This window comes from Lontra canadensis, unplaced genomic scaffold (genome assembly GCF_010015895.1).
Source record: "Lontra canadensis isolate GAN:19392208 unplaced genomic scaffold, GSC_riverotter_1.0 scaffold72, whole genome shotgun sequence".
Lineage (NCBI taxonomy): Eukaryota > Metazoa > Chordata > Mammalia > Carnivora > Mustelidae > Lontra > Lontra canadensis.
Genome location: NW_022631066.1, coordinates 952,815 through 976,628, shown reverse-complemented (window position 1 = coordinate 976,628; position 23,814 = coordinate 952,815). Strand labels below are relative to the sequence as shown.

Below are 23,814 nucleotides of genomic sequence, written 5' to 3'. Positions count from 1 at the left end.
CATCATCTTTGTTAAATTTATGCAGGAACACTACCATCAGTACCTTTACTGAGAAGTTTCCTTTCTGACTCTTCCTTGGGAGAGTGCGGACTTTGGGTCTTTGGCTCTGACTTAGCACCAAGCAGAGTCTGCCGAATGCTCAGACTCTGGCGAGGTGTTTTTGGCAACTGTTCTGCTTTGCTGCTGAAAGAAACGAACATTTCTTAACAACTGTAGGGTATTTTACATCCAAATTAAGTTGTAGGCGTCGTGGGATTCTCACCTCATCAGACTGTTATATTCTTTGATTCTTCGGCTGATTAGATCCCTGTTAGTCACTCCAGTGTCCTACAGAATAAACAGGAGGTAAGATTAGAAAGTCAATTTGAAACATGAGTCGGGATCCCTACTCTTCTGAGGCTCTGCTGTACCGCACTGCTTAGCCCGTTTGGCCCCTAGACTCTCAGTGGAGTTGTTTAAAAATCTCTCTTCCACATCACCATCCAATATCACTATGCAAGAAATGATCCAAGTACCCCCCATCCACTGCCAAAAGAGCTTTCTGTTTATTGTCTGTACTCCTACAATCCCTAGAATAGTACCAGCAAGCAGCAGGTGTTCAAACTTACTGATGTGACATTTTTTTATAAACGACTGGGAAGCAGCAGGCCCATTTTTTTCTTTTTAGTTTGTTCCTCTCTCTCTAATCCCAGAAGGACTGATCAGCATTTCAAAATAAGACAGTTGGATAAAAGATGGAAAAATACTGTCAAAATTTGTAATGATGAATTTACAGGAGCAGTGAGACAGAGGGTCATTTAGTGTCAGAAGTGGCACTGATATTATCAGAAGAGAAAAAGCTCAAAACTGGGCATTTCAACCTCAATAGATTAGCTTTTATAATATGCTGTATGGTAAAGTGATTTCACCATGAAGTGATGACTTTTTTCTACTGATTTCAATTATACATTGACATGTAGCATCAACTTTTTTTTATTACTTGTTTCATTTTGATTATAACGAACAATAAAATTTACAGATATAAGCTTTGGAGTCAAATAATCTCAGTTCAAATATTCTTCCTACTTATCAGTTGAGAGATCATATGGTTAGGATCTAGACTGAGATTGCCGGGGTTTAAGTCCCAGGCCCTGACACTTAACAGCTGTGTGACTTTATGGAAATTATGTAACCTCTCTTTGCCAGTGTCCTTGTTTGCAAAATGGTGATGACAGTAAGAGGACACATTCATATGGTTGCTGAGACTTATTCATGTAAAGCATTCTTATTTTCCCTGTTTACTGTGCAAACATGCATGTCCGATGCTTTCTTTACAGTGCTGGTTAGAGAACAAAGGTTGATTTGACACGGATCTGGTGTTTATTTTTAACCACAAACAAGGCAGGGGTGTAAACGATCAGGGAAAAAGGGCACAGTCATTTTTCCTATGACCTAAGTTTTCACAATTTGAATTGGACATAACTGGAAACGACTATATTAGAGAACATATTTTGCACAACCTTACAATTAACATGGGTGTCCCTGTGTCCTGTGAGTTAAGGGAAGAGAACACTGCGCGCTTTTTTTTGTCATAACAATGAGCACAAAAAGTGAGAACAACATGTAAGAAAAACTGTGTTAATGATATTAAAAGATACTCTTGAGCAAAAGCTAGACTTAATCACTGCGGAATCTGCTCTGTCCAATGTATAATTACATACGCTAGAGATACTACGTTACCAATGAAGTTCCTGTTGTAAAAAAATATCTCTATGGCTATGAGCCAGAAACTCTCAAGTCCCTAAACATTCCTTAATAAAAAGAAAAATTGGCTTTTCGCATGATTTCTGACAATGCAAGTTTTCTTAGAAGCCAGAACTGACAGCAGGCTCTATTATATTCTCGAGTGCGTATCTCATGAATGAAAACCCTCGTATCTGTATCTCTTTGCATTTACACAGTAATTTGTTCTGGTAAGAATGTTCACTGCACTGTAAGCCCCACAATAATCCTGTCTTTGAGATAAGGAACCAGATCTGGAATGATTTCGTCATAAGGGTAATGACCAGGACTAGTCCTGATCCTGCTTCTGAGAAAATAAGCAAAATATATGAATTATCTATTTTTGTAGTTCAGTAATGCTGATCCCAACATAAGTGAAAGTAATATAAAATAGGTACACCTGAGTTTTCCTTTTGATCAATTTTTCAAGGGAAAATAGCGTATTTTAATTTTTTAAACTGTATCCAATTCTTTCGGTCTTCCTAAGAAAAAAGTGATGAAAGAACCTGGTTTGATTTACGTCACTTGGAATACACACCTCCTCGTTGAGTGTGCTGCTCTCCTGGATGGTCTTGATCCACGCTAGCATGTCGTCTCTGTCCTCGGCCTGAAACAGGCACTCGCAGTCTGGCGTGGTAAGCCGAAATACGTTCTTCCTCTTGGTCTCACTGTAAGAGATGTCTATTAAGCAGGCGTTGACGCTGATAGGCTGCTCTTCTTCGGATGGCGTTGTCTGCTCTCTTTTGTCTTTGTACAAGTAAAGCGAATGTCCCCGAAGCACAACATACATCTGTTTCCACGGCCGAATACTTCCACCAACTCGCTGGAAAACATGAACAGTTCAGGGACACTTCATGCTTGGCTCAGTCTCAGGGCAGGACAAATACATCAAGCAACACTGTTCTCACATACACACACACACACACACACACGCGCACACACACACATGTGTACACCCAGCGGGTAGAGCGGGTGTCTGCTTTGCGATCACATCTGCTTCTTAGGAGAGGAATGACAAACACTGGAGCAGAAACCAAGCTGGGCAAGGCATTCCTGACCAAAATCAACTTTAATCTGGTTGGGGAAAAAAAAAACTGTTACATTGTTCATGAACAAAGTAAATAAGACAAACTGAATAAAGTAAGGTAAAAGAAGAGTAGCAAAATATATAAAATATATAAAAATGCTAAGAGAATAGAAAATAAGAAAAAATCCATAAAAAAAAGTTTTGAGTGAGAGTAAGGCTTAACACAAGCCTCAGATCATGCAACTGACAAACACTACATAAGGGGATTCCAAAACAACAGGTGTGAGTAATGAATGAAACTAACAAAACTGATCAACTTTATATGGTCCGGCAACAATATCCATATGCAAGTTGGGTTTTCTTAAAAATTAGACTCTTTGACAGTATCAAAATTTTTTTTATAACTTATCTACCTAAATATTATAAGCAATTTTATGGCAAAGTTTTTATTATATTGAAATCTACTTAATGAAGCATATAAATACTGTGATACTCATTTTTATAACCCAATATTTATAAAATAAAGTGAAAGGAGCAAATTATAAAGGCAATTTAAAAGGAAAAACTGGGACAAGCTAAATTAAAAATTTTAAATTATTAATATGGAGAACTGCCACTCCCTAAAGGAAGACTCTGGGAAAATCTATGGCTAATAAACTATTTACTAAGAAAAGCTGAGCTCCTTCTTAAATACCCTGATTTCTCTTTTTGTTGGCAAAATATAGGGCTGTATATTCTATTTACAGTTGATACACAGGATGAAAAATATAAAATTAAATCATCGATAAGAATTAAAAAATTTTTACTTCCTTTATGCAGAAAAAGCTATCTAGAAGTGATATTTTCTTTTCTCTTCTGGGTAATTTGCCATTTGTGTATCCAGACTTCATGTGCTATTTTACAGGGACTGCATTTCATATACCCACGGAGGCTGAGAAAACGTACTACCTTGCCCTTGTCGGTGACAAGTGGTCGGAAGTGGAGCCACCCTTCCTTGGCAGCATCGCTGAAAACCTCTGAGGAAGAATCTTTCCTGGATCCAGAGTCTTCTGATGACTTCTGGCTGTCTACCATCTACAGAAAAGGCCAAGAAAATATAGTAAAACACCAGCTTTCTCTCTTATCAACGTTTGCACATTGAAATTAATTTGCTAAAAAGAAAATCTTTAATGTTCCAAATGAAGGGTTATTTTTGAAAAAAAAAAAAAATACTACCATTACCAATTACATTAGAAAAATTTCTGGTCTCATTTAAAAAAAAAAACTGAATTGACTACCATCATTTTTTAAAAGTCTGCAGGAATTTTTAATCATTAAAAAATAACAGAAACAGTATAATTTTCCTGCTTTTAAGAGCTCATATCTTAGTGAGAAAAGACAAATCAGAATGAAAAAGACAAGAAAATGATCAGACTGCGATTAGTACCATTTGGGAGAGGAACAACGAGGCACGGTAACGAATGACTGAGTCGTGGCTAGAAGTTGGGGCTGCTCTGGCAAGGCCTCCTTAAGAAAGAATTTTTTTTTTTTTAAAGATTTTATTTATTTATTTATTTATTTTACAGAGAGAGAGAGAGAGCACAAGCAGGCAGAGAGGCAGGCAGAGGCAGAGAGAGAAGCAGGCTCCCCACTGAGCAAGGAGCCCGATGTGGGGCTCGATCCCAGGACCCTGAGATCATGACCTGAGCTGAAGGCAGCGGCTTAACCCACTGAGCCACCCAGGCGCCCCAAGAAAGAATTTTTAAAAGATGAAATGTGGAGGAAAAATTTTAAAAGGGGCCATCCATGAAAGGTCAGGAAAAAGAAAAGTTAAGAGAGGATGCATAGTTAGTGATTAAGTATGTTTACCATTATTATTTTATTTTATTCATTTTTTTTAAAGATTTTATTTGAAAGGGAGAGAGCATGAGCAGGGTCGGGGGCAGAGGGAGAGGGAGAAGCAGACTCCCCGCTGAGCAGGGAGGATGACATGGGACTCGATCCCAGGACCCTGAGATCATGACCTGAGCCGAGTCAGATGCTTAACCGACTGAGCCACCTCGGTGCCGCTTACCCATTCTCATTTTAAATGTTCGCTGTTCAGTGTGAGAGAAACAGCTAATGAATAGATTGTTTAGAGTCTTTTAGGACATGGTAGGAAGTGTGATGGGAAGTGATCGGGTGAGGAATCGGAGGAGTAATATTATCTGGTCCCAGTTCAAAGGTCACCCACTTGCCACCTGGAGACTGGGTTCCTCTCCAAGAAGAGGTGTTACTGCAAGGATCCAGGTGAGGCCCGATGGTGGCCTTAAGTGACCAAAGTTAACTTAAGTAAAGTCAGGGAGGAATGCAGAGCTTCACGGTGTGTCCTGAAGGTCGAGTGGATAATACTTGATATGGGGGTGGGGGGAGAAGCCACAAGGCTAATGCCCAGATCTGGGGCTTGAACACCCGGGGAAAGTGAACTTCATGAGATGGGGAAACTGGCAGATAATCATGTCTGGGGGTAACCCGGATCTCTTTGGCCATTAAACCATGATCGCTTATTAAACACCCCCCTAAAGACGTCAGCCCACCTGAGTTGCAGCTTGGGGAAGAGGCCAAGGCTGGCAGTGTAAACTCTGGGAGACCCTGGTTAAGATCATGTTGGCAATGAGGGCAGACAGAGAGGAAAGAGGGTCGGAACCAGTTTAAGACATTCCACCACTTTAAATATTAGGCAGAGGCAGAAATGGAAACCAGCAGAAGAAAATGTTTTAGGAAGGGAGTGGGAAATTGTGCTGGAGACTACTGAGAGGTCAAAGAAGTTAAAAATCGAAGATAACCGTTAGTTTGGGAGCCTGAACGACTCTGGTTGCCTTGGCGTGAGCACTGTCATTCTGGTGTGTGCGGGCTGACAAAGACGTGATGTGAGGAAGTGGACATGACAGACAATTTTTTTCAAATTTTCTTCAAAAATTTCAGTTTTACTGTGAGAAAATAGGCACAGGAAATAGAGGGGGATATAGATTTAAGGGAGGTTTTTAAATAATATATAGTTCACAGTGGAATGTGCTTCTGTGATGGTGAACGAGCCACTGGCAAGGGCGATTTTGCAGAGGGGAGAGGGATCTTGAGAAAGTGAAAAGCGATAGAATCACAGAAGAAATGTGATGTAGGTTTTTCACAGGATCACGTCCCAAGTACAGATACTTAGGCTAAGAGTAAAGAGGGCAGAAACTGCGGCCTCAAATGAAGGTGGCTGATACTTTTGGAGAACGTAAAAGGAGGAAATTTTCAATGAAGTACGAGGGAGGAGAAGATGGGCAGGACAGGGGCGGACAGCACGGAGAAAGGAGGAGGCGAGGCCTGAGAGAGGAATTCTGAGGAGAGAAACGCACGCGTACGACATATACAGGATTGCTGGGTACTCAGATCTTTGGTCGTTGACTGATGAAGTGAGAAAAATTAGCATAATGTGTGTAAAGTATTATATACTTGAGTATGTTTACAAATTAGAAAAGGACACTTAACAGGTAATATTTTCCAAATGTACCTGAAACTGACAGAATATGGGGTAATAGAAATAATTCCCTATGATGAGCCAAAGTAATAATCTAAGGTAAATAGAAATAGTTATCATTTGCTGATACTTAAACAAATATTGAATACCAACCTTGATTCCTTTCAGGCTAGAGACGTGCTTGAAGGACCTGTTGGAAAGAAGCATGTAAGTATTTGCAGTAAGTACATGACACACCTTAAAGTAGTAAAAACAATTCGAACATTACTAGTAACCTGTGAGAGATAAGCTGACATTTCACCATTACCGTGTTAAATATTCACTGTGCCATGCAAATGAAGAAACGAGCTAACTGTATCGGTACTTAAACTCCTGATTCCACAGCCGAAGCTTCCTTAGTGGATCTGGTAAATCGAAAAAGTCTCTGCAGGAAGTAGGAGATTTTATCTTTCCTTTTAGATGAAAGAAAAAACTACCTGGGCTAAACACTGAGCTTTAGGATAAATGATTAGTTAACCATAGTGGCAATGCTCTGTTGTTGTTTTTTTTTTAAGATTTTATTTATTTATTTGACAGACAGAGATCACAATTAGGCAGAGAGGCAGGCAGAGGGAGAGAGGGGGGGAAGCAGGCTCCCTGCTGAGCAGAGAGCCCGATGTGGGGCTCGATCCCAGGACCCTGAGATCATGACCTGAGCCGACTGCAGAGGCTTAAGCCACTGAGTCACCCAGGCGCCCCAGTAGCAATGCTCTATTAAGGGCTCCGCAATGTTAATAATGATGGATAATGCGGCAGGGAGAGCGTCATCAGCGCCAGTCCGGGCCCACCACTCGTCCTGCCAACCGCATTCGGGATGCTTTGGTATGAGACCAGCTGCTGCCACTGAAAAGGCGTGGGGCTTCTGAAGATAGGTTTGCATTAACTATTCAAAACAATTTAACTTTAGGGGACAAAGGCTTATTTTTTTTTTTAAGATTTTATTTATTTATCTGCAAAAGAGAGAATGAGAGTGAGAGAAAGAGAGCATGAGAAGCGGGAAGGTCAGAGGGAGAAGCAGACTCCCTGCCGAGCAGGGAGCCTGATGTGGACTCGATACCGAGACTCCACGATCATGACCTCAGCCGAAGGCAGTTGCTTAACCAACTGAGCCACCCAGGCGCCCCCAGACATATTTTTTTAACTCAAAATTCATTTTAAGGAATTTAGGATTGCAAAATATGACTGCCATCCCCTTTTAAAGCACCCCAAACCAGACAGCCAGAAACAGATAAGCAAACTGTGTCCCCAGCACGATCAGGAGACACCTGAACTCCGGGCGGCGATGGATCCGTGTACATGAAGATGGGGGGTTAAATGTGGTGAAGGAAAGGCTGGATACAGGGAGGGAGGACACCGCTCGTGGCATATCTCAGATCAAACCGCACTGTACTGCTCTATGAAGATCAAAAGCTCCCCTTGTTTGGGACTGTGGGAAACAGGGTGTCAGAGCCGCAGGAGCCTCACTCACTGCCGTGGACATCAGGGGGTATGAGAACGAAGGAGGAAACACACAGTCCTGTCATCTTTGCAGGAAGCGGTGTGCGGTGGGTACAGGGTGAAGCAGACACTGAAATGTGGCTGTTATCGCCATCTTTTTAGTGAGGAAGAAGTAAAGGCTAAAAGAGCTCCCAAACTGAACTCGGCATCATTGGAACAATTTCGGCTAGTCTGGATCATTGCCGTGGCCATGCCCCACACAAACTTCCCGTGTGTAGCTGGTCCGGGAAGAACTGCTATTATTGGAGTATAGATCATCATCAAATGGAAGCTTCAGAAAATCGATACAAAAACACGGATAAAAAAGAAATTGTTCTTTGAAAGGTTCAAAATCATAAAATGTCAATGTTCCTTAACTGTATAAATTAAAACACTGTGTTGCTAAAAATATCCATAAGAATTTAAGAACTAGAAATTGACTTTAAAATTCAAGTAGTAAAATAAACAGAAATAGCCAGAATTTAGAAAAAAACATGAAGTAATGAGAGAATGGTCCCATCAATGGTAAAGACATTATAAAACCACTACAATGAAAAGAATCTGGTGTACATGAGTACACAGATAAATCATCTGATCAGAATGGAGGCTAAAAATAAAACTAAGTACATTTAATAATTTAGTATATAGTAAAGATGAAGTATCAGTGGGAAAAATGTAACATTCAATAGATGCTTTGGGGACAACTGAAAGACATTAGAAAACACAAAGTCGGCCCTTTATCTCACTAACTGGAATAAAATAAACTTCAGATGAATCAAAGTAAATACACACACACACAAAGATAAAGAAAAGCATAAATCTGAGAGGAAAGATAGAAGAAGTTTGTTGTAATTTGGGAGGAAAGGCTTTTTCAATATGACTCAAAATCTGAAGGCCATTTAAAAAAAAAATCCTAAACTTGACTGCAAGGGAAAAGTTTAACATTTTTGTACAGTTAAAAAAAAATGCCTATTTATAGAATATAGAATGACCGTTAAATATATTTTGGTAAAACTATTCAGTGGAGAATGAAACAAGCACAAGAAAGCTGAGCCAGGAATAGACACACTGGATAACTGCCGTGATCAGTGTGCATGGCATCTATCACTTGTTTATAAAAATAATTAGAATATGTACACACACATATAAGCCTGTGTAAATGTCTGTATGTGATTTTATGCAGAGAACAGCTCAGGAAACAGTAACATAATGGTGTCCGAGAAGAGACCTGGGTAGTCAGAGGCCATGATTGTTTAATACAAATACTTTTGGCATTATGTTTGTGTATTACTGATTTTCAAATGCTAATTTAAAAAATTCAACTGAATATATTATGGAATAACTATTTTATTTTTTATTTGCATTTCTAATGTTATAAAGTTAAAAGTATAAAAGAAATTATTAAAATTCAGTACTTGTATGTCAAAGTCATGCGGAACACCCACAAATAAATATTTAAAATGATATGCTTAAGACTTACAATTTTGTATCTTCTCTGTAATCGTCCAGGCCCTCATCATAGGATTTTGATCTTTCAGTCTTTGAGCTGGGCTGGGCATCCAGGCTAGGAGGTCCGACAGATTCTGTAATCAAAAGCCAACATTTAGACATCTGCAGGTGGTTTCCAGATCCTTTTCATAATGAGGAGACCATAGTTTGTCATAGCGTGGAAAAGTGAGAAAGAGAGATGGTTTGCACAGCCACTCACTGAAACGTACCCTGGTCATGGGAGAGCTGGCGACGAATTAAAGGAGCCGACGTGGTGAGGCTGGGTGGGACCATTGCTATGGGGGGTGCCTGGGGTGCCTGCGGGGTGGAGGCTGAGATGACAGCAGAAGCGGGGATGTGTGCAAGGTCATGATCAATGCTGGGGCTCGTTGGTTCATCTAGAAAATAAAATGAAAATAAATATTGGTGGGATGCCTGGCCAGTTCCGTCAGTGGAGCATGTGACTCTTGATCTCAGGGTCATGAGTTCAAGCCCCCCACTCGGCTTACTTAAAATACTGCTTACTTAAAAAAAAAAAAAAGAAGAAGAAGAAGAAGAAAAGAGAAAAAGAAAAAGAAAAAAAAACCAGAATGCCAAATGACCTAATTATTAATAATCAATACACATTATTTTTTTAAAAAGATACAGATTTTAACACTTAGACACTACAGTACCAATAAAGAAAACACTTGTCTGTTAAAAATCTTATATAGTTATTAGTCTAGTAATTCCAAATAATTCTGAGAATGTGGTCTAAGAAATTAAATAAGTTGCTGCTTCTACCAACAATTAATAACTTCATTAACAGATAATCAAGATACCAAAGTTACAGGTATTTAGAACCTGAACCTATGAAAGCAGAACAGTAATCATGTACCACCTTAAAAGAATTACTCTTCTAATTTTAAATGTCTTCATTTCAGGAAGCTAAGCAAGGTGACCTGGCTGAGGCTTACCTTTCAGAGTATCAAGTCCTAAAACCTTCCTGTGCACAAACACACAAGTGTATCTTCAATTTTTATGGAAAAATGAGAAAGGACAGTTTATAGCTTCCAGAAAAAGTTACACATTATCAAGACCGCTGCTATAGATTAAATATTTGTGTTTCCCCCCAAACTCATCTTGAAACCGAATCCCTAATGTGATGGAATCTGAAGGTGGGGTTTTGGGGACTGATAAGGTCAGGACAGTGGCACTCTCATGAATGGTATTAGGGCGCCCTTCAAAAAGTAGCCTGAGAGAGAGATCCCTTGAGCCTTTCTCCATATGAAGACACAACTTCTATGATCCAAGAATCAGGATCTCATCAGACACCAAGTCTGCTGGCCTCTGGATGCTGGACCTTCAGCGTCTGGAACTGGGGGAAATAAATGGCTCTTGTTTAAGCTGCCCAGTCTGTGGTATTCAGAGACCCGAATGGACTGAGACAGCCACAGGTTGTCTGTTTGGCACTTTTGTGCTAATCAGGAATAGCCGTCCTCTTCCCAAGCAAATGTCGGCCCTCACCCAGAGGAGAAATCCCCACTTGCCCCCTTGAGCAGACGGCCTGGTGCCCCTGTAGAAATAGAGATGTTTTAGATGTTATGAATTTCAAGCTTCTCAAAAGCCTGTCACTATCTGTCAGGAGCAGAAATGCTATATGCCCGGACACATTAATAACAACAGCTAACATACGCACAGAGCTTGGTAGGTATTGGCACCATTCTAAATACTTTAAATATATTTTTCATTTAATTCTTATGAAACCCTATGAAGTAAGTACTATTTTACGACGAAGAAGCCAAAACAGACAGGTTAAGTAACTCGTGTAAAGTTACCGATCCACAGGGACAGAATGTGGACCCAGAGAGTCTGATGCCAGAATTTTTAATCCAGAAGTGTAAACTATATTTGTTTTCCAAACTGGTGAGTAATAGATCTGTTCGAAATTCTTACTCTTATACAAACATCAATGGTTTAAATTCCAACATTCTAGGCCAGGAGAGTATAATTTAATAGAATGCCGGAACTCTATTCCCTAAAATCAAATGCCTTAAGTCTTAGAAAATCGTAACAACACCTTTTATAAAGAATATACTAGAATGATGACACAGACTTTGATTTCTTGATTTAAATGATCAAACTATTTTAATTTTGTCCAAAATCTAAGAATGCTCTATCATTTTAATGGGTAGCATTTTCATCAAGATAACTAATAATGATATAAACTCTAACATTTACAGCTAAAATCTACAAATTCTGACTATCTTGAGCTTATTTTACATTTTTTACAGAGACTTTAGAAGCAGCTCCTTATATTTTAGCACCAGAAAACATTTTTTAAAATTCTCTATGAATCAAGTTTACTAATTTCTCTATGAATCAAGTACATGACAACTAAATATCCTGTTAGTGAGCATGAAATTATTCTTTTTTTTTAAAAGAAGAGAACTAATTTTAAATCAACTGAATAAGGATAAAAATTTAATTTTACTAAAGATTATAATATTCTTGGGGAACCTGGGTGGCTCAGTGGGTTAAGCCTCTGCCTTCGGCTCAGGTCGTGATCCCAGGGTCCTGGGATCAAGCCCCGCATGGGGCTCTCAGCTCAGAAGGGAGCCTGCTTCCCGCTGCTGCCTCCGCCCCACCCCCTCCCCTGGGCCTGCCTCTCTGCTTAGTTGTGATATCTTTCTGTGACAAATAAATAAATAAAATCTTAAAAAAAAGATTATAATATTCTTTAAAACTCATTATGATGTAAATTACCACAAATTAATCAACTTTTTCAAATGATACATGTGTATGAAGTAAGTTGGGTCCTCTGGGGTCTGCTTGGGACACCAATCTGTTATGGATTCAGATGCACGGTTATGAATGGGAAAATCTGTATTCTTTAGGAATTACGTGGCATATGTAGTACTGAGAGCATTAACAGCAGGAAAGAAAACATTCTCAACAGTGGTGGGAAATACGTGTGTCAAAGAGTGCCTAGGAAATGCCGTGGGAGAAATCTTTCAAGACAATTTTAGGCCTTGCAAAGTAATTTAAAACATTTCTACATTTATTTATTAAAATTAAATATCACAGAGTGAAATTCACAATGTTCATGGATTAAGCATTAAACGAAATTTCAAAGGCAATTTTTTCTTGTGACTCTGGACTTCCTAGAGGTATGCATTCAATCTCTTTTGACTTGCTATATTTTGGAGGAAGTTTCTGTATTACACTGGGCTGGAATAATCTCTGCTTTAAGCATATGTGTGCAAAAAGGGCTGGGACAGACACCTACCTGCTCCAGGGAGCAAGGGTGAATGGAGAGGCCTGGGTGGGAGCCTAGCACCCTGTGCTCACACACTACAGTCCTGTTGCACTCTTTAGAATATATATATGTATTACTACGTTAAAGAGAGACAAGGAAAAGCTAGCTATACTACTAAAATACAAAGAATTACATTACCTCACATTTATAAATTGTATTTTAATAAATCCAATTCTTCATTTGCTGTAAAAATGTGAGAACTTTCTATTGTTTTATTTTTTTTTTAAGATTTTATTTATTTATTTATTTGACAGAGAGAGAGAGAGAGAGATCACAATTAGGCAGACAGGTGGGGGTTGGGGGCGAGGACTCCCCGCTGAGCAGGGAGCCCAATGCAGGGCTTGATCCCAGGACCCTGAGATCATGACCTGAGCCGGAGGCAGAGGCTTAACCCACTGAGCCATCCAGGCGCCCTCCATTATTTTAAAAATACCATTGTTGTTGTGATGATTAATTGGAATTTTAAAGCCCTAACTTTAACCTATGCTTTCATGATCACCAATGCGTAGACTATGTGCAAACAAGAATGATTCAGGCTTATCTCATTTTCCACTGTAAGAAAATGTGCACTATTAAGATGTCCAAAGAGAAAACCAGAGGGCCGTCAGATTTTCGACAAATTTCTATATTTTTAATAATCAAACTTAAATATTCTGTCAGATGAAAACAACTGATCATCTCTGAGGCATGTCACACACTACATTAAGATGTTAAGTAATGGACACAGAACACAGTTATGAACTATCAAGGCTGTAGACTTGCTATTATCAAGTGGCATAATCCCTCCTGAACTACATAATCCAAGGACTGACTGAACATCTGAAGCCTTAATTTACCTTATTCACTAAGAGCCCCATAGCTCTTCACAATAAAGAAAAGGTGGAGAGGACACTGAAATTGTTATATATTCAAATTCAAAGTGATCACTCTTCTTTCATCTGTAAAAAAGACAGACCTAAATGCCCCAAATCTTTATTTCATTTTTGGAAAATACTGTCTTCCAAAAATAGATAAAGAATGAATTCTCACAAAAAATATATACTCCATGTTTCAACTTGGATTTTTTCCAAAGGGAGACTACTACAAATTATTATGTTTAAGCTGATGACTTATATCTGAATAAAAAAAATTTCACTGTTATCTCTTTCAATTAAAATTCCAGAAGAACATCTATAAGATTTCACAAATCAAGAAAAACATAGGGGCACCTGGGTGACGTAGTCAGTTAAGCATCCGACTCTTGGTTTTGGCTCAGGTAATGATCTCAGGGTCCTGGGATCGAGCCCTTCATTGGACTCTGCTCAGCATGGAGTCTGCTTGGAATTTTCTCTCCCTTGTCCTCTATCCTTCCCCCCCCCACTCTCTCTCTTTCTCTCAAATAAATAAATAAATACAACTTAAAAAAAAAAAAGAAAAATATAGACAGGTACAGAATCAGTTAAGCATACTGTATAACTTTATGTGTAACTCTTAGAATTGCTTTTCAAACAACAAAGAAAAAAAATGGAAGCCCTAATACACATTGAGAGCTTGTATGAATAGGAACAACTAAAATCGTTAACAGAAGAAGAGCAGAGCACATGAAAAGACAAATCATGGTAGAAATGCAAAAGCCTAATAAAAATGTGAAAAAAAACCTCAAGAAAACCTGACTACTAATGAAATAACAAAATGAAACCAAGTAAAATTGGACAGCTGTTTTTCATCTCATAACCTGGCAGATACTTTCATCTCATGATGTTCCTATCCTGGTTGTTCCTCTCCATCTTCTGCAAGATGACTGCAGAGAAGGGATGCTGCTAGCTGCCTATCTCTATCTTTGGGTTTCAGCGAGGCTACCAGAGTGCTCGCCTTCCTGTGGATGTGCCAGGCCTGACCCCACAGGAAGCCCTCGCTCACTGAGTCCACAGTGATGGGCCAAGGGCAAAGAAGCTGATCCAGTCAGGACCGGTCATAGTCTCTCCATCGGATTTGATATATGGATACTGAAAAAGGTACAGTCTTTTTCTTCCCTTCCTTGGTGAACAAGAACTATAAAAATCAGTAAACTGAGCTGCCAGAGGCCATCTTTTCTACCATGTGGAGAAAAAGTATCTGAGAATGAAGAAATCAAAACTGAGAAAAAGATACCCAATCTTGATGCCAAATCACTTGAGTTTTCAGATCCAGCCAAGCACAGAACTAGGTCTACCCCAAAACTTTTTCACTGTGAGCCGACATTCCTTTTTGGCATGAGCTAATACGAAAAAAACTCTCTATCATTTGTCATCAAGAGAATTCCAACCAACACAAACATAGAACACGGAGTGTTTCCAGTTCCCCTTCACAAACAAGCATGACTCCTCATGAGACGTCCTGTCCAGAGCTGCGCGTTAGAACAGAGCACAACGGGCCTCTTCTAAAACAAGCTGGGTTACGGGGAGTTTTTCTCACCATTCAAATAATTATGCAAAGAAAGCATGACAACGTAGTTTGTATTTTAAAATTATAGTTGAGGGTCATTTTATAAAACTCAGTGAAATTACTGGAATTTGGGGCGTAGGGTATGGCTAAACAGTCCATTCCTGGAAGTACCTTTGCTTTTCATTTCACCTCTGCTACGAAGAGGTAACCCTAACCCTCCCTGAATTGCACTACCATTTAAGGAATATTAACAGCATAATATTCACACACGATTCGGAATAAACTATATGTTGCAAGGGGAGGAGTAAATCTGTGTAAGTTGGAAGAAATGGTGACTAATGTAAAAATGTGTATGGAGGGGCGCCCAGGTGGCTCAGTCAGGTGAGTGTTTGACTCTTGATCTCAGCTCAGGTCTTGATCTCAGGGTCGTGAGTTCAAACCCCGCATTGGGCATATTTCCAAAACAGCATGAGTTTGCATGTATAATTTTTACTAAAAGTATGGATTGAACAAACTGTTTCTGTTCCAAGTCCACAAGAAGGGACACTGACTACAAATGACCTAGAAAGTCAATCTATACCTCAAGCAAAATACATATTTTAAAACCTTTGAGATTTTTCCTTGTCCTTAAGGAAAAGGAGAATAAAATAATGCAAATGGATTCTTTTTCTTACAAAGAAATTCAAATGGGAAAACAGTCTTTTCTTTTTACTGGCCTTCTGAGATATTTACACTCAGTGTAAATCAAAGGGGATGGACAGCAGTTATATCAGGCTGAATTCTCCTTCCAGTGGGCAAGCATGAGCTCTTTCTTAAGGACTAACAAGTAACAACTCATTACTCTTTGGTGATACTGCAGGTTTTTGTTTAATCTAATGTAACCACAATGAAATAAAGTCATTCTAAAAAAACTGAACTCCCTAGGAAAATTTTATTTTACCCTATTAATAGCAATACTAGTTACTCAACATCAGGTGGAAAAGTTTTGGGTTTGATAAAGATGACGCGCTCAAGAAACTCCACACACCTTAAATTTAAGAGGTCTGGTTAGAAAGAATGCTTAAAAAAATAAGCCAATAATATATTAACATGAGGTTCTCATCTCTGATCATCATGTGACAGATCTCTACTTACTGAAACTCTTCGTTAGTTACAAACAGAGCTCTGGAAACAGTAGGTCCTATTAAATTTTATATCAACTGGTAAAGGGTACCATCACCTGGTCCAAATATTCCCATTTTTAAATAATAATTCAACTCATATCATAATAGGATTTATCATGACCAAGCTTCTTTATTAATCAGCTCAGTAACATGCATTTAGGTAAACATTTGGCTTTGTGAAAGTCATTTTGAGATTTGGTTATTTTCATCCCCCCAAATCCAATGCTCCATCTTCCCAGGAGAGAGATGATTTTTTTTTAAAAGATCAGGAAGTGAGGAGAATTTTGATGCTCTATGCATGCTTGCCATAACCACTTGGCAGCTGGTGCTGAGGGAAAAGGAGTGGGGCTATAAATCGAAGACAAACCGTTGTGACAGTAGAGACCGGGAAGGGGGGAGATGAAGCGAGCGGGGGCTGTGTGTGGCCATGTGGTCAGTGCTGGGGCTGGTTAGCGAGCGGGCAGGACAGCATGAACATGTTTGCACAGCAAGTGATCCACATTTAAAGAGGGCAAGTGGGAGCCTACTTTTAGATATACCACAGATAACCGTTCCATTTACTTTGCTGAATTCCTGCCATCCCAGAGATGAGACGGGTTAGCTCAAGGTTTTAAGATTCTGTGTGTTTGTGTGTGTGGGTTGGGGCAGGGGCACGTGGGTATGAAAATCGGCCCAGCTTGCTAGCTGACAAATGCTGGAAGTATTCATTTCAAGAAATCCGACAATTACTTTAAAAACAGTCAATAAACACGAGGCACCAATTTTTCTTTCAAATGAGTAATCTTCACACAGAAAAGAAGCAAGCTATGAGGAACAGGGAAGACTGGGCAGGGGGTCCTGTCTTGTTTGACTGTGTGAAAGCCACTCAGTTTTCCTGGATATTGAGTTCATTACCTATAAAGTCCCGAAACTGGACGAGGAATATCAGGAGGGTCAATTCTGGTCAAGAGGCCTATAGTAATAAATCCACTAAGGGTGAAAAAATGATCATTTGTGTAGTAATTTAAAATACCTGTAGGTTTTTCCTAAACTAGGGATCTGTCAGGAGGCTTTTGAGGTTTGGATTTTTTTTTTTTTTTTAAACTGCCAGATGTAGCTGAGAGTGTAGTTACTATTAGCGCTGTTTTCAACATGAAAGAACTAGCTGAAAATCAAGAAAGTCTAACTTGAGGGAAATAATTCTGTAGTTTTCAAGAGCTAAGTTAAAATATTTTTTCCCCCTAAATAATTCAGTATAGTATTCTACAAGGTGTGCTGTAAATAAATTTGAAATAGTTCAGGATAAAAGCTAATGCTACTACCAAAGGAAGGTAAATGGGCATCTAAAATTTTCCATGGGGTACAGCTTTGTTAACAAACGCGGAACACACTCATTTATTTACTGAAAAGAGGCTAATTCAATTTTACGAAGTCTGAGTTAAGAATGGTGAATACTGAATGTAGAATTAGTTTCTGGGTTTAGCTTTAAAAGAGTGAAAGCCAGGATTTAAATTATAGCACATTTTTAGGGCATTGACCAAAGAACAGGCGATTCCGAGCTAGCAGAGAATCAACTCTGCCAGTTACCTGCTGAGAAACCCTGAGCAAACGACTTAACTTTATAAAGTGGGTCCTTTATAGATAAGCATCTAACTCCTGACCTACACTCCGTACCGGGCTGTTAAAAGGATGGGTACATGAAATACTTGTTAGGTTATAAAGTACTACAGAAGTTTGGGGATTTTGTTGTTGTTATTATATTTAAAAATGAACTCCACCCCATTACTCAATAGAAGTAAAAATTTTAAAAAGTTTAAGTGCCAATGGAATCACATCTTGTGGGAATGCCGGTGGATGAAAAAGACTGTAAGGTGATGAGTATAATTTTTGTCTTTATAGATCAGATGCTTTGTAGAAAGACTTAGTAAGTATTAGTATAAAAGAAGGTCCGGGCACTTGGTACACCGCCCATAATATCACCACTGGCATTAGGAGACTAGAGCTCCTAGAGGGAGAAGCTGGGTGTAAGGGGACACTCACCCACTCCCACTGCTGCTGGGTAAATTTCAGATCCTGTAATCTAGGTATGCATCTCACAAGCTTTAAACCCGCTAAGTTGGCTTAAAAAGGCAGGACCAGTAAGGCTGTACAAATCTAATTCAATTTTACATAGGCTAACGCTAAGTATGTGCATATGGGCCAACTTTGAGACGAGAACAGAGTATTAAAGATATAGCAAGAAATTTAAAAAATTAAAAAAAAATAGCAAGAAAAAGGGAGGAAAATGAATTTGAAATGAAATCTGAGTGTGGGCAATACAGCTATAGTTTCTCTATATTAATAATTATAAGAGTAGTATAAAGAAATGTAGGAAGTTCAGATTGTAGAATACATCTTAAATCCTCCTAGTAAATGTCAAATTAGTTATGAACTCATTACTCATTTTGTTTTGTGTTTACTCATAAAAGAAGTAAAAATTTATTTTCAGTACTTACTATGAAGCTTTATAAACTGCCTGTGGGGGGTAAAGAAAATACTGCCAATGACTGATATTCCTAATTTAAAAACAAATAAAATGGTTTATTTTCATCTCTCTAAATCTTTGTGAACCAAAAGAAATATTAGACATTAAATGTGTAACAAAATGTTGGAAAATTTTCTTTCTGTAAGACATACCATGTGCTCTCTATTATAAATGACTAAACAAATAAATTGGCTCCATTCTCTGGTATTTTGGGAATAAAGCCAAGGCACTTAATTCTTTTTTTTTTTCCTGCATTAATCTAGAATGTTTTCAAATGATAAAAAATATTTATTAAAATCACAGAATATAAGATTTAGAATGTGGTAATACAAAAGCAAACCTACTTTCTTTCCTTTTAATTAAATGCTCCATGAGATAGCAAAAAGTATATTCTCTGAAGTGTGTTTTATGATATATGTTAAACAGAGATTCTCTAAATAAAAGGATTCATGGTCAAATACTTCTGTGAAAAATAGTGTTAGAAAATACACCTGGGGGGGTCCCTGGGTGGCTCAGCCAGTTAAGCGTCTGCCTTAGGCTCAGGTCATGATCCCAGGGGCCTGGGATCGAGCCCTGCTTCAGGATCCCTGCTCAGCAGAGAGCCTGATTCTCTCTCATCCTCTCCCTCATCCCTGCCACTCTGCCTACTCGTGCTCTGTCAAATAAATAAAATCTTAAAAAGAAAAAAGAAAATACACCTGGGAAATACATAGTAGCATGTTTATGATTCTAAGAGTCCCATGGTAAAGAAAAACAAAACTTGTTTAGCTATTTAAATCCAGCATTTCTCAATTTATTTGATCACTAATTTTTTTTCCTCCTTAATCAAATGGAATTAATGTTCCTAGAAAATATATTGGCAAACACTGCAAACAGTCTCTTTTACTCCATTTCAATGCTGATGTCTTATCCCAGTTTTATATATATATAAAATTACATACCTTTATCCCACTTATATATACAATAAAATTTCATATTTTATGTTATAATATATATTCACATATATATAATTTAAAAAATAGATTGGAAAGAGAAACACCTATGGGTCAGATAACAGTTTAAAGCTCAATAATAAAAGGATTTCAATACTGATTAAATTATGGAACTTACACTTAATGAAATCTAAACGTTCTTTTATTGACTAAAAGTTTCTTTTATTTTATGGAACTTATACTTAATGAAATCTAAAAGTTCTTTTATTTTCTTCTTTAAAAAAGTATAAAACAATCATTAGTCCCCAGTTAATTCTATAAAATATCTAGATGATGTGTAAGGTTCCCTTTTTGGCAAAGTTCTATTTTCTGAGGTTAGATTTAAGGGTATGGATATAAATATGACTACAATTTAGGTTGAGATTCCCCACAAATGTTTACAACTTGCATATATCTTATTTATAAAAAACAGAAGTTCCACAGAACTTTCTCAAAAGCTGACTTTGATAGTGTTGCCTGACAGACCAATAAGCTCAGTGTATTTAGAAAATTTCTCTTTGAGCAACTTGAAATGTTTCTCAAAGAGAAGCACACTCTACTGTAAGATTATGGAGAACTCCTCATGAACTCATAGGGTAATGGGGTGAGGACAAGTACGGCCTTGGCCTCAAAAGAAGGCCCTGCGTCCCACAACTCCAGGGGGTGCTCTTCACAATGCATCTATGTACATGGTGCCCTCTGGAGCTGAGCTCTGTGAGTAGGCTAAATCAGCCGGCCAAGTGTCAGTCTCTACTGCTCATTAATTGTGTCACTTTAGGGAAGTCATTTAACCTCTCTACAGCTTAAACTTCTCAGTATTAAATAAAGGCAATACTAAGGACACATACGATAAGCCTGTTAGCGGATTACGTGTTCGAGCTGCACAGTAACTACCCTGAGAACTCTTCTTTTGATTTTGCTATATACTTAACCATCATCTCAAAAATTACCATTGCCCATCATTTCATCATTTCAACCAGTATTTACTGAGTGCCTGCTATATGCCAGCCAGTGCTCTGGGTACTAAGGTTACAAAAGCGGACAAAAGATCTAAGAGCCTGGCTCTCAGGCAGCTTATATTCTAGCTCTGCAGAGAAACATGAAACAAAAAATATGTCCAGCGGAAATAAGTGATCCGAAGATAAATAAAGTGGCAGATGGGGACAGAGGATGTCAGGTGCTGTGTACGTGTGTGGGGGGGTACCTACTGTAGACAGGCTGGTGAGGAACAGCCACTTTGATAAGGTCACACTTGAGTTCAGACCCCAATGCAGCGAGGGAGAGAGTCTTGTGACTCTCAGTGGAATGTGTCCCGGGGCTGGGAAGTGGCAGTGCCAGGGCCTCGAGGCATGCCTGGCGTGCCCCACAAGTGCAAGGAGGCTGGGGCAGCCGAAGACAGGAGATGGGCTCTCAGAGGTGGAGTGGTGGTGGGGGGGCTCATACCACAGAGGGCCCTGCAGGCCACAGCGGGATTTGGAACTGTACCCTGGGTGATGGGGAAAGTAAACAGAGGGTCTGGTCAGAGCAGTGGCATGATCTGATTTCCATTTTTAAAACGCCACACTGGCCGCATTGTGGAGAGTACACCTGGGGTGTGTGGGAGCAGCCACAAACCTAGGGGGACATACTAGCTCTTCTACACTGGGACACATGCTTGTATTTGAGTTATTTTTTCCAATTCTATCCCAAGATTTACTCCAAAACAAAGTACCTTGACAACGAAGAGGTCTATTCATTCAGCCCAAAGAAATAGGAAATAAGAAAGTCAAAAGCACGGTTTAAATAAAAACTGATTACTAATTATTAAAACCGTTCAACTTGGCTTTTGATTCAGAAGGATCATCAACTAGGTACCATTTGGTTTGCTGGGTCCCTTGGCCCCAGACAGTGGAAGTCTGTTTCATTAAAAAAAAAAAAAAAAAGAAAGAAAGAAAGGAAGGAAGGAAGGAAGGAAAGAAAGTAAGGTATTGAGTAGATAATGTTAAAATAAAAAAGGAAAACTGTCACTTGACATCATTTTTGAGGGTAAAAACTTATGGCTCTAGTTTTAGCACGGTTCAGGAAACTCAGGATAAATGTTTTAAAAATCAGCATAAAATTTTTGTGTCTGTTGCACTAGAAAGACCACCTTTCTGGAAAGATGTGTAACGTATCTGACACAGTAGCCACGGACTACCCATGAGCTCACCTATGAACGGGATGGATGCCAAGGAATCCCCTGGTGGGCTGGTACTCGAGGCCTTCCTCTCCTCCATCCGCTTTATATGGACCTCGCGGCGCGCGTCGTTGGGCAGCCAGCAGGTGGTATCTGACCCTGTGTCCTGGTCATTCACTGCCAGGATGTAAGACTGATGCCTTAAAGGCTGTGGCGTCTGGCGACCGGAGGGAGGTTTCTCTCTGAGGACGACAGCTTCTCTATTATCTAAAGTATCTGACTCCTGAATGTCAGCCTCTCGGAGATTTAAGTCCTGACTTCTCTGAGTGACGGGTAATTCTAAATCCAAGGCGCTCGAGTTCTCAGTGGTCTGAGGGGTAGGCGCGACGGGAGCTCCAGATACAGAGGGGGGCTTCCCGGGCTCCACCTGGTGATCAGGGGCACTTTCGGTTCTCAGCCATGTCTGCTGATTCAACAGACTGTTTTGATGTAAGTGATTTACTGGTCTTTGGTCTTTGACAGAAACAAATGAGTTCTGGCTAAATGATGGTTTTGTGACATGCGTAGAAGGCGCTTTCAGAGAATTACTTCGGACTTTCACAAGAGGTGACCTGTCTTGCGAAATGCCTCGAGGCAGTGACATTCCACAAGTGGTTGGAAAGTTTCTGTTGGACTGCAGTGGTTTTAGATCTGGTGGCACTTTTTTAAACTGAGACACAGATCCCACTCCCCTGCCGGGCATTCGCCTGTTATCGGAATTCACAACGCTTGCAGCCACGGTAAAATTCGAACCTCGAAAAGGCTTGTGAATTTCTTGCTGCCTGGGTCTTTCATAAATCCCTCGTCTATCATCTTGTTCGGTAAATCCACTCCACTTGTAGGTCTGCTTTCGTTCTCCATTTGAATCGGGCATTTGACTCTCCGAATTGACATTTTCTAAGGTTTCACCCTGTCCCTCGATATAATCCCAGGAACGAGTTCTGTGATTGCTAAAACTAACAGATGGAGAGGTCAGGGCTCCTTGAGATGCACTTCGTGGACAATACGTCACTAACACAGAGTCCTCCAGCCTCTCCTGAGACACACTGCGCTGCCGGATCTGAACAGACTGGGGCACTCGATCGTGGGAGGTGCTTCGACGTCGTACCTGCAAAGCAGTGCGGTTTGGTACCACCTGGTTATAATCTGTTGTGCTCTGAGATGCTGCTCTTAAACTATCTAGTCTTTCTTGAATTGTCCGACAACCTATGTGCAATCGTCTGTTATCAATATACTCTTTGTAAGTTTTATAGTTTTTCCAGTCTATGTGCTGATGGGAATTCGGAGAATAGTGATTAACAGACACGGAAGGCGAATCCACAGCCTGAGGTCTACTGCTGGAGATTCCCCCCGAATGTCCACTGTAATTGCCAGATTTAAGTAAAATTCCCGAAGGTTCCAATGATCTGGAGCCTGCAGTCTGATGAAGGAGATGGGCAGTGGGAATCGATGATGACGGGGAAGTGGTTCTGGACACTGTTTTCAACGAGGTCTGCTCGTTCATGCCATACCTCACCTCTTCGGTTCTATGTGCAGGAACGGTATGGTTGTTTCTATTAGTTAACAAATCTACAACCTTCTCAGAAGGTACAATGACAGTCCTTACACTTTCATTGCAAACACACACTGCTGTGTTCGACTTTGCAACATCTGTGGGAGACGGAGGCACTTGTATTTCCATTCTGTAGGCCCTGCCGGGTTGCGTCAGGACTGGGGTACTGGTTTGCTGTTTGCTCGATGATGAATCTGGAGGAGATACTTCCACTGGCTGTGCCATGGCTGAGGGGGCAGATGGCAGCCAGGGGTAGCAAATCGGTGGAGGTTCGGGGATATTGCGGGCATTGCCACTGTAGGCTTCATTGCCTTTCAGGTAGGCATCTTGAGAATACGCCTACGTGCAAAGGAGAAAAAAGTGTCATTTAAGATTCACAAGAAGAACAACAATTTCCATTCTTGCAATGGACCGTTTTGGTTTACGGTGCTGTACCTTATTCCTAAGTGGCATTCGCT

The 23,814-nt window shown here is 39.7% G+C and overlaps 1 protein-coding gene across 1 annotated transcript in view; it reads right to left on the bottom strand.

Moving 5' to 3' along the window:
• Positions 1-23,814, bottom strand: part of ARHGAP21 (Rho GTPase activating protein 21) — a 133,061-nt gene that overhangs the window by 13,103 nt on the left and 96,144 nt on the right. Inside the window, 8 exon segments of the mRNA XM_032880808.1 lie at positions 44-180; positions 263-327; positions 2,300-2,584; positions 3,737-3,862; positions 6,423-6,459; positions 9,265-9,367; positions 9,503-9,670; positions 21,799-23,695. Coding sequence (XP_032736699.1) covers positions 44-180; positions 263-327; positions 2,300-2,584; positions 3,737-3,862; positions 6,423-6,459; positions 9,265-9,367; positions 9,503-9,670; positions 21,799-23,695 — 2,818 coding nt within the window.